Consider the following 12,819-nt stretch of genomic DNA (forward strand, 5'->3'; position numbering starts at 1 on the left):
TTAGCCCAGTCAGCCAGTCTCTCAGAGATCTTTCTTTCTTGCTTAATTTCACTTTGAAACTGATTATTTTCTAGTTAGAATTGTACTATGCACCTGGTGTTTATTTCCCCGAGAAAACACTCCCTTCCTCTGTGAACATTTTTCATTCCAGAAAGATCACGGTGCGATAACCTCAAGCACCACCAGAGCCAGTCCCAGGACCGCCGGACGCCATCTTTGATTTTGAAATTTTCCTGAAGTAAAAAAGAACGCAAAATTGCATTCTTATCTGCGACCCTATTTTCCACTCCTAGACTGTATAAGATAACTTCCTACTCTCTCAAGGGAGGGCACAGTCTTGAGGGCACTAGTCTGCTGTGGTCTCCATTGCCTGGCAAAGCAATGAAAGCTACTCTTTTCTACTTACCCAAAACATTGTCGCCGCTTACTATTCGGCACGCGTGAACAGAGGCCGAGTTTCGGCAACAAGTTCAGGACTTGAAAAGCCCGCGCTGATCTGATTTGCCAGCCGTTCTTTCGTTTGGCTGTTTCAAACGTCTTAGTGACATTCTAAGCTACCACCCCCAGCCTGCCTTCTCCGCAGGATAGAATGTTTCCCTTCTCGCTAAATAACCAAACTACCCCAGGTTTTTAAAACGTTACCAAAATTTGCTTCTTCACCACTACTTAGAGCCCTTGCTTACGGTACTAACCACTTTTTTGTAAAAGTTCTGTTTCCCTGAGTCACATTTCAATCAGTCCCGTCAGATAGCGAAGATAACTTGCGATAATAAACTGTGGCGATTACCCAGTGGCTTTAACCGCGCATAAGCTTCATAGACCCAGCCCAGGTTTAGTTACAAGCTTTTTTAAGTGTGAAAATGCGGACGGCTCTGAAAAGAGCCTTTGGGTAAAAAGTTATAGACACGCACTGATATTGGGATTGGTTCACTTGCCCTTGGCCTTGTGGTGGCTCTCGGTCTTCTTGGGCAGCAGTACAGCCTGGATGTTGGGCAGGACGCCGCCCTGAGCGATGGTGACTTTGCCCAGCAGCTTGTTGAGCTCCTCGTCGTTGCGGATGGCCAGCTGCAGGTGACGCGGGATGATACGCGTCTTCTTATTATCGCGGGCCGCGTTGCCCGCCAGCTCCAGGATCTCGGCCGTCAGGTACTCCAGCACTGCCGCCAGGTACACCGGAGCGCCGGCCCCGACCCGCTCGGCGTAGTTGCCCTTGCGGAGCAGGCGGTGCACACGTCCCACGGGGAACTGGAGCCCGGCGCGCGAAGAGCGGGTCTTCGCCTTGGCACGTACCTTACCGCCCTGTTTCCCCCGGCCAGACATGACGAAACACTAAAATCAAAACAAAAACCAAAGAAAATGATCCTCCGAACACAAGAAACTAGACTATTATACTCTGCGGCGGTTTGGTAAAACAGCCTGTGCGATTGGCCGAACACAAACCTTAGCCAATCAAAAGCTAGTTCTAAAACAATAACGTTACTAATTTACATAGAGAATTTGTAATTGAAAGGTCAAATTATGTAAGGTTGAGCTAAGGGAAGAGCCAATGAAACTTTGTAATAAAGAGCCTATCAGAGATTAGGATGCTGAAAAGACCAATCACAAATCGTAATTCTGCCATCTCTAATTTGCATACAGACCAAACAAATACTGAGGCCGGTTGCTCGTGGGCGTATTTGTTTCTCGTTCGCTACCTGGTGGTTTTGTGGATCTTGCGATGCCTGAGCCAGCTAAGTCTGCTTCTGCTCCGAAGAAGGGCTCCAAAAAGGCGGTGGCCAAGGCCCAGAAAAAGGATGGCAAGAAGCGCAAGCGTAGTCGCAAGGAGAGCTACTCCGTGTATGTGTACAAGGTGTTGAAGCAGGTTCACCCGGATACCGGTATTTCCTCCAAAGCCATGGGTATCATGAATTCATTTGTCAACGACATCTTCGAGCGCATCGCGGGCGAGGCGTCGCGTCTGGCGCATTACAACAAACGCTCAACCATCACGTCCAGGGAGATCCAGACGGCCGTGCGCCTGTTGTTGCCTGGGGAGTTGGCCAAGCATGCCGTGTCCGAGGGCACCAAGGCTGTTACCAAGTACACCAGCTCCAAATAAGCTCGCTCCCTCTCCAGTAACTCAAGGCTCTTTTAAGAGCCACCCACATTGTCTCTTAAGGGTCTGTAACTCCAGACTTCAAAATTACATTTATGTATGACCTAGGAAAGAGAAAAAGCTCTGAAAGCTTCGGAAAGTTACTCTTTCGTAAGAGACGTTTGCCTTTGTAAGAGAAATACCCCTTTTGTATGGGTGTCTCTTACTCTACCAGGAAGAGGAGGATGGCCGAATCTGTTATCTATGGAAAAGCCCACAACTTACATCTGCATAACAACGTTACCCTTGTTTCCTGTGCTTTCACCTGGTTGCCCATCCCCATCGTTTTTAGTTTTTAGCTGAAGATGGTATTTAAGGTGGTAGCCGCAGCCATTTTGTAGATTTTGTTTTACTGGGGCTCTCCAGTGTATACAGGAGATACATCGTTGTTACGTTTGGTTTTTCTCCTGTCAATCTGTCTTCTATCAATTAGGCCAGCCAAAGAATCTAGAAGGGAAGAAGGAAAAAAAATTTCTTCCCTACATCTACACAGTGAGTTTTGTGAACATGAAATAAGTTACTATATTTTGAATGGTGCTTGTGAAGAAAATTCCCTAAACTCCACATATAATTAAGGCATTCATTTCTTGCTTTCCGAAGTTAATTTTAAGTACATTTTAAAATAATGTATTCTTGAAAACAAATAAGTATATTTGAGAAATGGATAAGCATGGTTTATGGGGAAATCCCCCAGCATATGATCTAGTCCCGACTGCCTCTTTGAATGTTAAATTTGAGCATCTTACTTAAACCCTCTGTGAGCATTTCTTTCTAAAATGGGAATAATAATTAGCAACTACTGTGTGGCACTGCTGGGGTGATCAATAAAAGAGCACAAGTAAAGTACTCAGGGTGGTGACTGCACAGAGAAGGTCTTCTAAAGTATTAGCTGTTGGCTAAAGCCTCTGGTTGAAGTGCTGGGAAGCTGCTCTTAGTCCTGCCCACTTTGGAGTCTCAGAATCTTGAAGCCATAAACAAGGCAGTAGGCCAGAAAGCCTACTAGCATTTAACACCAATTAGGATTCCTTGTCTGGCAGTGTGAACAATCCAAACTAATTCTAACAGTCCAAGCCCCTCTTTGAAACCAGTTCGTTTCCCTGAACTGTTCTGAGGACAACCTAGTGCCTGTGACTGTAAGTCTTCCCTGCCTTTGATGGCCAATTCATGCAACATGTGCCTTACTTTCCAAGGACTTTCTCATGCCTCACTAGGATTAGAGGTACCTCTTTTAATAAGGTGTTGGGTTATAAGGAAGGCCATATAAGAACTACTCACCTCCTCCACCCAACCACAATACTTCCTTTCTGCATCCAGACTTTCCTTCTTGGTCTTCCTTCCATTTGGAACTTCACTTTCTCAATCCTTTTGCCCTCAAGCATCACTTATGAATAAAGCCTTCTATGACCATATCATTTAAAATGTCACCTCCTTCCTCCATACTTTAATGCTTTTCCCAGCTTCAGTGGTCCTCATAGCACCATCTTACATACTGTTTTACCTGTTTTGTTTGTGCCCCCTCCAACAAAATATAAGCTCCATGAATATAGATATATTGTTTTGTTCACAGTTGTTCACTGCTATAATTCCATAGCATCAGACAGTGCCTGGTATATGCCATGTGCTCAATTTTGTTTGTTTATTAAATTAACATCGTCATATGAATTTGTTTCCTCAAACCAGTGCCTTAGCTCAAATAACATCTGATCCTTTTCATATTTAAGCACCAGAGCCCGTATCTTTAAAACAGATGAGATTCCAAATGACTGCATTGATTTCTGGCTCGCAAAGTATCACCCTACAAATTACTTGCAGGCCACAAGGAGGAAAAACCTGCTTTTACAAAGACACTAATCACCCTAAACCAGTAATTGATCTATCATATCGAATCTGGATAACCCCGACATCAAGTGCCTCTGATGTACAATAGTATTTATATACAATCATCTGTAACTGTTCCTTGACAAGAAAATTAACGTAATTTCAGTCAAGTCTAGGGAAAATCACTTGTAGGGCATTCAGGGTACAGAAGTCAAGGAAAATAACCCCATCAGGAAACAAGCCAAAGCAAGGCATCCTATAGGCCAGGTCTACAGCAAATCAATATCAAAAAACTAAATGAGATCAAGGAGGAGAGAAGAAAACTTGTAGATTAAAAGACCTGAGACCAAAAAAAGACAGAAACCTGAGACTGAAAAGGCGTGATTGGATCCTCCTAAGCAAACCAGATCTCTAAGACATTTTGGGGCATAACTGGGATTTGTTACTGTGAACCCAGTATTAGATATTAGGGAATCTGGTTTTAGTTTGGCAGTGATTATATGGGAGCTTTTTTAAAAAATAAAATAGTGCGTACTTAATTTGAGGTAAAATATACTGATGCCTGTGTAGCATTTTTTTAAAATCATGTCTACTTAACTGTAAAGCTTAGGTGACATTTATGTTGTTCATTAAGTAACATACTTCCTATCGGCTTTTTAAAATTTTAACAGAAAGTCAAAATACAGTGTTCTCTATGACTAGCAACACGTGCTAGCTCTCCCCGCCTGTGCATTTTAATTTTACCCCCAAAGCACTGGTACAAGGGTTTTAAGTTTGCAGAGCCCAGCAGCAGGACCACACTCCAGCACAGCTCAGGAGCGCGCCCCCGCGCAGGGGACGACCCGCCCCACTCGTAAATTCGCCTTTGTTCCGGGCCCCGCTTTCCGCCACGGGCGCGGGCTTTCTTTGTTCCTCGTCCTCGCCGCCATTTTGAGCACGGACCACAGGCGGGGGAAGGGAGCCTCGCATTACTACATCGGGGGCAGTGTAAGCCGACTTCTCTCCAGCATTCAAGCACTATGCATACACGATTCCAAACTTGAAATACACCAGAACTTAAGCGGAATCTTCCTAGGGAAGACAGTGCTCTGCGAGTTTCTTCACTGCCCCACGAAACGTTAAAATGCTCAAACTTATACCCGAAACCACTTCCACAAAGCAGAAACATACACAAATCAGCCAACTTCTGCCCTCCTAAAATGTGAACTAGAAACTAAAAAGCACGAAAAATAGCTTTTGACTAATTAAAAGTAAATGAAGTACACCTCATAAAAAGCAAGGAAAAAGAACAGCAAAAAGTGCTAGCTCTTTCACCGAAACATTTGGGCGGCCCTGAAAAGGGCCTTTGGTAGTAAAAGATGTTAAATCGCTGAAAACGGGCGACCTAACCGCCGAAGCCATAGAGGGTGCGGCCCTGGCGTTTGAGGGCGTACACTACGTCCATGGCGGTGACGGTCTTCCGCTTGGCGTGCTCCGTGTAAGTGACCGCGTCTCGGATCACATTCTCTAAGAACACCTTCAGTACCCCACGGGTCTCTTCATAAATCAGACCAGATATGCGCTTGACCCCACCTCGCCGGGCCAGACGCCGGATGGCGGGCTTGGTGATACCCTGGATGTTGTCGCGCAAAACCTTACGATGCCGCTTAGCGCCCCCCTTCCCTAATCCCTTACCACCTTTGCCTCGTCCAGACATGGTAATACTGCTCTGACAATTTTCAAAACAGCGAGAGAAACCCCGAGGCAATTCCCTTATATGAACGGGTTTCGGACCGAATTGAAGACTGAAAGCGCGGTCGCCCGCACTTTCCTTTAGCCCGCCGGCCCCTCTCCTCGCGGCCCAGTCTCGATGACGTCATGATGACTTAGTCCCCGCCCGCCGAATGTGCCCTTCACGAAGGAGTCTACAGCAGGTCCTCCGGCCCTAAGTGGGACTTCTAGGACCTATTTAACAGCTGCGTCAGACTAAAAATGTTAACATTTTTTTTTACTAATTATCTTTTGCTGTTTGGGATGCTTTGGAACGGTTGCTCAGGAGCCTTGGCCCACACGACTGGAACTGCTGCAACCTTCGCTGGAATGCGGAGCCCCGCTTTGCCCCCAAGTTTACGGTGCTTCCAGCATTACTCCTCCCTACAACAAAATCCCTTCAAACCGAACCCCCCGCTCCGGAGGACTTTAAAAACTGCAGGACTTCACCCTCTCCATCACGAAGCCAAGGGAAATCTGACCAAAAGGATTTTCTTCCCAAAGGCGAATACATGGTTGGTTAGTGATTCTGTGGTAGAATTCTCGCCCGCCGCGCGGACGCCCGTGTTCCTTTCCCTCTTGTTTTCGTTTCCTTCCCTGTTTACTAAAACCTGTAATTCTCATTTAATTATCTAACCACCCCTCACCTCTGCGCCCAGTAACTTAACTCTGTTAATGTTTACTTTTCTACTCCTCGTCGTTTCCTCTGATTCTGGTAGCGATATTATTCCAGAGACTTGGCAACTTGTAGCCAAGGAATTGAAATAAATAGGCGCCTTCTTACATTTTTTGTATTTAGAGGCCAAGTCGCCTCTGAGTAGACTTAAGAGTATTATTAGGAAATAATTTTAAAGGGAGAGCAGAGTGGCGCAGCGGAAGCGTGCTGGGCCCATAACCCAGAGGTCGATGGATCGAAACCATCCTCTGCTATTTTCCTTCTGTAGTTAAAACTGTGTAACCTTGTTTCACAGTAAGGAAAAAAAATAAAATGGCGTCCCACCCCTTTTTTTTTTTTTTTTAAATTCTGGAGCTAAAATGACTCCCTGAAAATAAACGTGAAACCGTTTAAGTGATTTCTTCTGGTTGCCAAAGTAACCGTGCTATTTTATCACGACAGTTCTCGTTGCCCTATGAAGCTGCGAAAATGCTGAATTAAACTGAGGGCAGGGGTGGAAGCCAAGATCTTGAGTTACATTTCCTTCTATAACATAATTCGGAAAGCACTACTTTTAGGTAATTGTGGCCTTGTGGTTAAGCTGATAGACTAGATATCTCCTGGGCCATCCCGGCGCAGATTCTTTGCAACTACTAGAGTTTTAATCTTTGGAGAAATAAGTAGCAGTTTGGGACAGAGTGCAGAGTTTGGGAGGCCATGATTGTACTTTGACCTGAGAAAACCACTTCGGCGGCTACTGGTAAATGTGTCTCTACCCTCTACCTTGCTTTACAATCTCTAACAGAACTATTCTCTATGCTCATTTTTTAAATATATGTGTGGACTGTTTTATAGTTTTCTCTCTCTCAGAAAGGATTCCTATTCATATATTTATGTGTTAGATACTGTCCTAGGCGCTAAGAAAAGGCATTAAGTAGCCTACAGTGTAGAAATGCTTTTAAACAAGTAAATACGTATGTATAGTACAAGTTGTTTCCCGGTAGCCCTATGACCACCCAGTAGTTGGTGATTCGCTGGAAGGAGTCACATGAATCAACATTTACGCAACGTTAAGATTTATTACAGCAAAGGAAAAAGTGCAGACACACAAAAAAAGATATACACAAGGAAATACTAGAGAAGGCTTTCTTGTCCTCCATCTTCAGGGATGGCACGTATGCTCTTTCTTGCTTGAGGAGAAAAGTCATGGAAAGCAACACACCAGTCATGGTCAAAAATTATTTTGGCTGGATTTCATTGACGATAATATTCTCAAAGATGGAGTCTTCAACAGACTGGATATATATGTATATATATATATATATCCACTTCAACATGTATATTCACAATGTTATGTATGTATACATATAGAATCCTAATTTGACCACTCCAAACTTGGATGTTAAGTGCACAACTCAAACTTAACATGTCCAAACAGAACTTATCCTAACCCCACACACACCACCCCCAAAATGCTCCTTCCTCTCCTGTGGTGGTCCCCATCTCAGTAAATGGAAACTTGTTAAAGCAAAAAATCGTGGAGCTATGTATGACTTCTCTATTTCTCTCACACCCTCAATCCAATCAGCAAATCCTTCAAAACATATCCAGAATTCAACCACTTCTTACCACTTCCACCAACACTACCCATGATGGTTTAGCCACCATCTTCCTGCTTCCAGGAAGAGAGAAAGAGAGAAAACAAGTCCACGTTCAAATATTTTCAGGAGATAAGGATCTTTTTGTTAAATAATCTCCACCTTAAAGATAATCTCAAAATTCAAAAACATATGTATATGAGAAATTCAGCACATTTTTATTGAGCTCCTACTATTTGCCACATGTTATTCCGTGGACAGGGAAGAAAGACTGTGTGAAAGGGCCTATTTCTGTACTCCAGAAAGCTGCTAATTTACTAGTCAAGAAAAGCCAAGACCTACCACAAATAAGCCAGGAAGGCCAATGCTCCCAGGGTCTAGAATTTAAGAAAATTAAGGAAATGCCTAATGTGTAGACTAATAATGTTGACATTATCTTCAAACGAGGTGCATGAGGTCACAGAGATTCACTGACAAGCTTAAAAGAAGCCATCCAAAATATAACTTTATATCACATCATTGGGCCAAGCCCTCTACCATACATTATAAATTCTATAAATATTTTGACCATAGAATGATTTTATTGTAACACGTTTTTGTGTTGATTCATCTATTAAATGTAAAAATTGTCACAATCAAAATTTTTGTAATTCTACCGTAGTGCTTATTTCTTAATATTTGGAAGCCTCAAATAATAGTAATGGCACTGGACTCCCCTAAACCCTGAGAAACGCCAAAAAAAAAAAAAAAGCATTCTCTTTTCAAACAGATAGAAATATACTGTGAAAAGTGCTTTGATGTCACGTTATGACAGTCAGGGAAAATACCAGAAAACATGGAAAAGGAGAAATTGTTATGCCTGGGGGCCTGCAGATATCCATGCCAGGTGACAAGAAAGACAATCGTGTAGATGCTGCCTTATGTAGTAAGACTGCCTTCTTACTGACGACTGTCCAGGCAGACATCCCAAGTACCTAGAGTTTGAAAATTGCGAGCGTGACTGAATATTAATAGGGAAGAAACTCTGAGTTCTCTTATTTAAAAATATCCCTCGATGCAGGCAATATGCAATATTTTGGCATCCTTTGGGTGCCATAAACTCCAGTTTTTCTGCTCGGGAGTCGTACAGTCAATGACTTTTCCCGCCATGGAGTACCCAAGACCGAAATAATTGTCAATTCTTACCCTTCACAAGGCCCTGCTCCTTGGCCCGAGATAACCCCCGTAATCTCGAGTTTCTATTTTTCCAATGACAGAGAGCGCCGGCGGCGTGGGGGCCATTGCCTTTTTGTCATTACGTAACTTTCACGACTCAGAACGGGGCAGAAAACTTACTTCCTAAGTGTCACAGCAAGACCATCTGCTCGGCGACCACGTGGCCTAACGGATAAGGCGTCTGACTTCGGATCAGAAGATTGAGGGTTCGAATCCCTTCGTGGTTAGTGTCGCCTTTTATGCCCTTTTCTAGTAATCGATAGCCACATCTCATGGGTAGGTGGTAGGAAATCATGTGTTTTTCGAACCCTTTTCTTCCTGCCCTATTTTAAACAGGTTATTCTCAAAAGCCTGGGGAGAACCAGTGTAAAGAGTGGCTGGAAGTCAAAACCGAAATAAGGCCTTCCAATAATTTGGGGCTCTCAAGCTCTCCCCATATTTGGATTTGAGCTCCTGCGTTTCATTTTCACAGGCTCGGCTTGTCCTTGATAAGGGAATTCCGATCTGTAAACGGAGCTCTCTCGAACTGAGCCCCCAGTGGGTAGCACGGGGGGGAAGCCTGCTGCTTCTCCTTCCCCATGGCTTCGCCCAAGGCCACAACCTCTTCACAGTTCTCTTCTCGTTTGAGTTCCGGGTGCTGGAATCTGTCAGTGGTTTCCACTCTTCCCCTATCTTTTCCATCTTAACTTTCTTGTTTTCCTTTGGTTTTGCTGCCGTCAAAAGGATGAGAACAGCTTACATTCAAACCTAAATTACAGAACAGAATACTAAGGTCATTGAAATAGCCGGACTGTGCGGAGTGTGTATACAAACAGGAAGGCAGAGAACATAGCTGGGCAAAATATACAAAAACATTTTTCTGGGCTTAAATAACTGAATTGATTAATAATTTAGGATGAAGAAAATGTCATTTCCAATTGATGACTTCCTGGTGAAACATATGGTGTTTTCAGATTCAAACGTTGGTTCAAATCACACGGAGGCTTAACTCTTTTCTACTTAACTTATTCCTCTTTGCTTCTCTCTTTGGTAGTTAAGGAAAAAACATACCCTTTGGGTTTAAAAGCGGTGAGGGGCAGAGGCAAAATTGCTCCAGATCTACCTCCCTATTTTGGAAACAATACAAGAGATTAGCACATTTAAAATTATCCTTTAATGTGTATTAAAAGGAGTGACAAATACCCTAAGGTATATTCTGCCTGGACAAAGTTTCAATCCCTACCATGTCACCATCATGCGCACACACACATACACATACACACATATACAATATGCCTGTGTTTATTTTATAACTACCTGTTGAATGTTTACAGTGTGCAAAGTTGGAAGGACAAGGTTATAAAAGGGTGGTACCCCTACAACCTTATTCTCAAACAAGGTAACATGGGGTTGAAGGGACAAGAGGGATAAGACTGTTCAGGCATCCAATATCTCTGATTCTTTTTTGGAGAAAATTCAAAAATATAAAGAGCATATCACCCAATTCCTCAAGACCCCACTTTGGCCTCCAGTCTGGATCAGCATTTCCTGAGTTTTTATTTTCAAGATAAAATGAGTTAAAATTTGTGAACTGTCTTTGAATCACAGGTACTACATAAGCCATATATTGTTAGGTAAAGTTCAAAAACAGATTTTACTTCAAAATTTGTGCTTCATAGGTCTCAGTCCTCAGGAGCCTTTGGATCTCTGCTGATCTATGACAAGTGTACTTCAGAAGGACTTTCCAGGTATGAAAAGTCACAATCCCAGTCACTGGATTTGAACATGTTAGAAAGATCTTATCACCTTAACCACTTGATCTTAAAGAACTTGGTTCCCATGAACCTTAATAAGGAAACGTTGGTTATATGATTTTTTTTTAAACAATTAATTTGTCTGGTCTCTACCTCAGTTTTCTCATCTGTAAAATAGAGACAGGTGATGGGGGGGTGGGAATTTTCAGAGAGATCATCTTTACGGTCCCTTCAAATTTTGTTATTCTACACCGTGCACTCAGCCGTTTGCTATAGTTTACTATAAGGTGAAAAGAGGGAACTGGTGAGATTTTATGGTATTATGTGCTAAAATTAAGATATAAGTGGCAGAAGATGATCAAAGAAGGAAGAAACTAATAGAGACTGGAACACCTGGAAAAGATCTTTGATTAAATTCATTCATGTAAAATACAGAGGAGAGTGATGCTTTCATCTGAGGATTCACAGAAAAGGACCCCATTTGATGTGGGTCTTGCAAGAGGATTTTGCAGCAAGGGAGCAGAGAGTCTCCAGGCAGAAGGAACTACTTGAGCAAAAGCAGAGCATGTGAACAGCTTCTGCTCCTGAAGACAGGGACCAGTGGTCAGATAAAACTAGAGTTTGATGAAGAGTTTGGGAGGATAGGGAGTGATAAGGAGTAAAGAGGGAGCGTTTTGGACCTGAATTTAAGAGGCAAAAAAAAAAAAAAAAACAAAAACTGCCGAGACAGGGAACCAAAGCTGGGGAGCGGGTGGGAGCAGGGAGTGAAGAGAAGCGAATGGCCAGTGGTTCTCAGCCCAAGAAACCCATCAGAATCACCTGTGGCCCCTGCAGCCACGCCTGGACGTCACCCTCGGAGATACTGATTCAACTGTGCCGAGGGGTGGAGGAAAGGTGGACATCTTGAGAAAACTCCCTATAGTTGCTTGTAATTTGCTACCAGTGTTAGGAACGCAGGCAGGAAGATGGGCTGGGTGGGGAGGGGGTCAACAAGCGTAACGGAAATCAGAGGGCCAGAAATCAGTTTTTGACAGCGGTGGAGAAGCTGGGGAAAACGTGAGCACACCTGTGTCTGACCGGAGGCAGCAGAGTTTGATTCTTGACTGTCATCCACGTGACGTGACTCAAATCCTAATCTCTCTATAAAAGGGGCTAAAAGTAACGTTATTGAAAGTTACTTGTCACCTCCATGCGTCTCTCACAGAGCATCTACCGACACGTTCTGGCGAAATACCTTCTTTACAAGGTACTAAAACCACACTCCCACAGCATAGCGGGGAAACCGAACGACGAGGATGGGATTCGAACCCACGCGTGCAGAGCACAATGGATTAGCAGTCCATCGCCTTAACCACTCGGCCACCTCGTCATCTGCGCGAGAAATTTTGCTTAAAAATTGTATTTCTTTACTCAGCAGCGTTCTATTTGCCAAATTATATTATTATTTAGCTTTTTTTATTATTATTAATGAAGATAATGTCTTTTCTCCCTATAAATGGCCCTCTTGCTTTGATAAAGGAAGAAAAAATAAAGAAGGGACTGAGGTTCAGCCACTGAGGAAAATAGCATGAAGGATCCTCAAAAAATTAAAAATAGATCTACTGTATGATCCAGCAATCCCAGTTCTAGGTATTTATCCAAAAGAAATGAAAACAGGATACTAAAAAGATACCTGCACTCCCATGTTTATTGCAGCATTTTTCACAATAGCCAAGATATGGAAAGAAATTGTGTCTGTCAACAGATGAATAGATAAAGAAAATGGTTGTATATATATATATATATATATATATATATACAAAGGAATATTATTCAGCCATGAGAATGAAGGAAACCCCTGCCATTCACAACAACATGGATCTTGAGGGCATTATGCTAAAAGAGGTAAGTCATACAGAGAAAGACAAATACTATATG

At 43.1% G+C, this 12,819-nt stretch overlaps 3 protein-coding genes and 3 non-coding genes across 6 annotated transcripts; 3 read left to right on the forward strand and 3 right to left on the reverse strand.

The window, feature by feature from the left end:
* Window positions 1-892: 892 nt before the first annotated feature.
* LOC114907313 (histone H2A type 1-like) lies at window positions 893-1,335 on the reverse strand. Its single transcript, XM_029242830.1, has one exon. The coding sequence runs from the start codon at window positions 1,318-1,320 to the stop codon at window positions 928-930; it is 393 nt and encodes a 130-aa protein (XP_029098663.1). The 5' UTR covers window positions 1,321-1,335; the 3' UTR covers window positions 893-927.
* Window positions 1,336-1,710: 375 nt separating this feature from the next.
* Window positions 1,711-2,197, forward strand: LOC114907327 (histone H2B type 1-like). The gene has a single exon (XM_029242847.1). The coding sequence runs from the start codon at window positions 1,718-1,720 to the stop codon at window positions 2,096-2,098; it is 381 nt and encodes a 126-aa protein (XP_029098680.1). The 5' UTR covers window positions 1,711-1,717; the 3' UTR covers window positions 2,099-2,197.
* Window positions 2,198-5,311: 3,114 nt separating this feature from the next.
* LOC114907334 (histone H4) lies at window positions 5,312-5,659 on the reverse strand. The gene has a single exon (XM_029242854.1). The coding sequence runs from the start codon at window positions 5,646-5,648 to the stop codon at window positions 5,337-5,339; it is 312 nt and encodes a 103-aa protein (XP_029098687.1). The 5' UTR covers window positions 5,649-5,659; the 3' UTR covers window positions 5,312-5,336.
* Window positions 5,660-6,559: 900 nt separating this feature from the next.
* On the forward strand, window positions 6,560-6,631 carry TRNAM-CAU. Its single transcript has one exon. It is a non-coding gene; the product is annotated as a tRNA-Met (tRNA).
* Window positions 6,632-9,323: 2,692 nt separating this feature from the next.
* On the forward strand, window positions 9,324-9,396 carry TRNAR-UCG. Its single transcript has one exon. It is a non-coding gene; the product is annotated as a tRNA-Arg (tRNA).
* Window positions 9,397-12,189: 2,793 nt separating this feature from the next.
* TRNAS-GCU lies at window positions 12,190-12,271 on the reverse strand. The gene has a single exon. It is a non-coding gene; the product is annotated as a tRNA-Ser (tRNA).
* Window positions 12,272-12,819: the final 548 nt, after the last annotated feature.

The sequence above is a fragment of the Monodon monoceros genome, unplaced genomic scaffold, assembly GCF_005190385.1.
Source record: "Monodon monoceros isolate NGI ecotype Baffin Bay Population unplaced genomic scaffold, NGI_Narwhal_1 Super_Scaffold_3, whole genome shotgun sequence".
Lineage (NCBI taxonomy): Eukaryota > Metazoa > Chordata > Mammalia > Artiodactyla > Monodontidae > Monodon > Monodon monoceros.

Bases quoted from the DNA above. Each gene is read 5' to 3' on its own strand.
- LOC114907313 (XM_029242830.1), bottom strand. From the start codon at position 1,320: ATGTCTGGCCGGGGGAAACAGGGCGGTAAGGTACGTGCCAAGGCGAAG.
- LOC114907327 (XM_029242847.1), top strand. From the start codon at position 1,718: ATGCCTGAGCCAGCTAAGTCTGCTTCTGCTCCGAAGAAGGGCTCCAAA.
- LOC114907334 (XM_029242854.1), bottom strand. From the start codon at position 5,648: ATGTCTGGACGAGGCAAAGGTGGTAAGGGATTAGGGAAGGGGGGCGCT.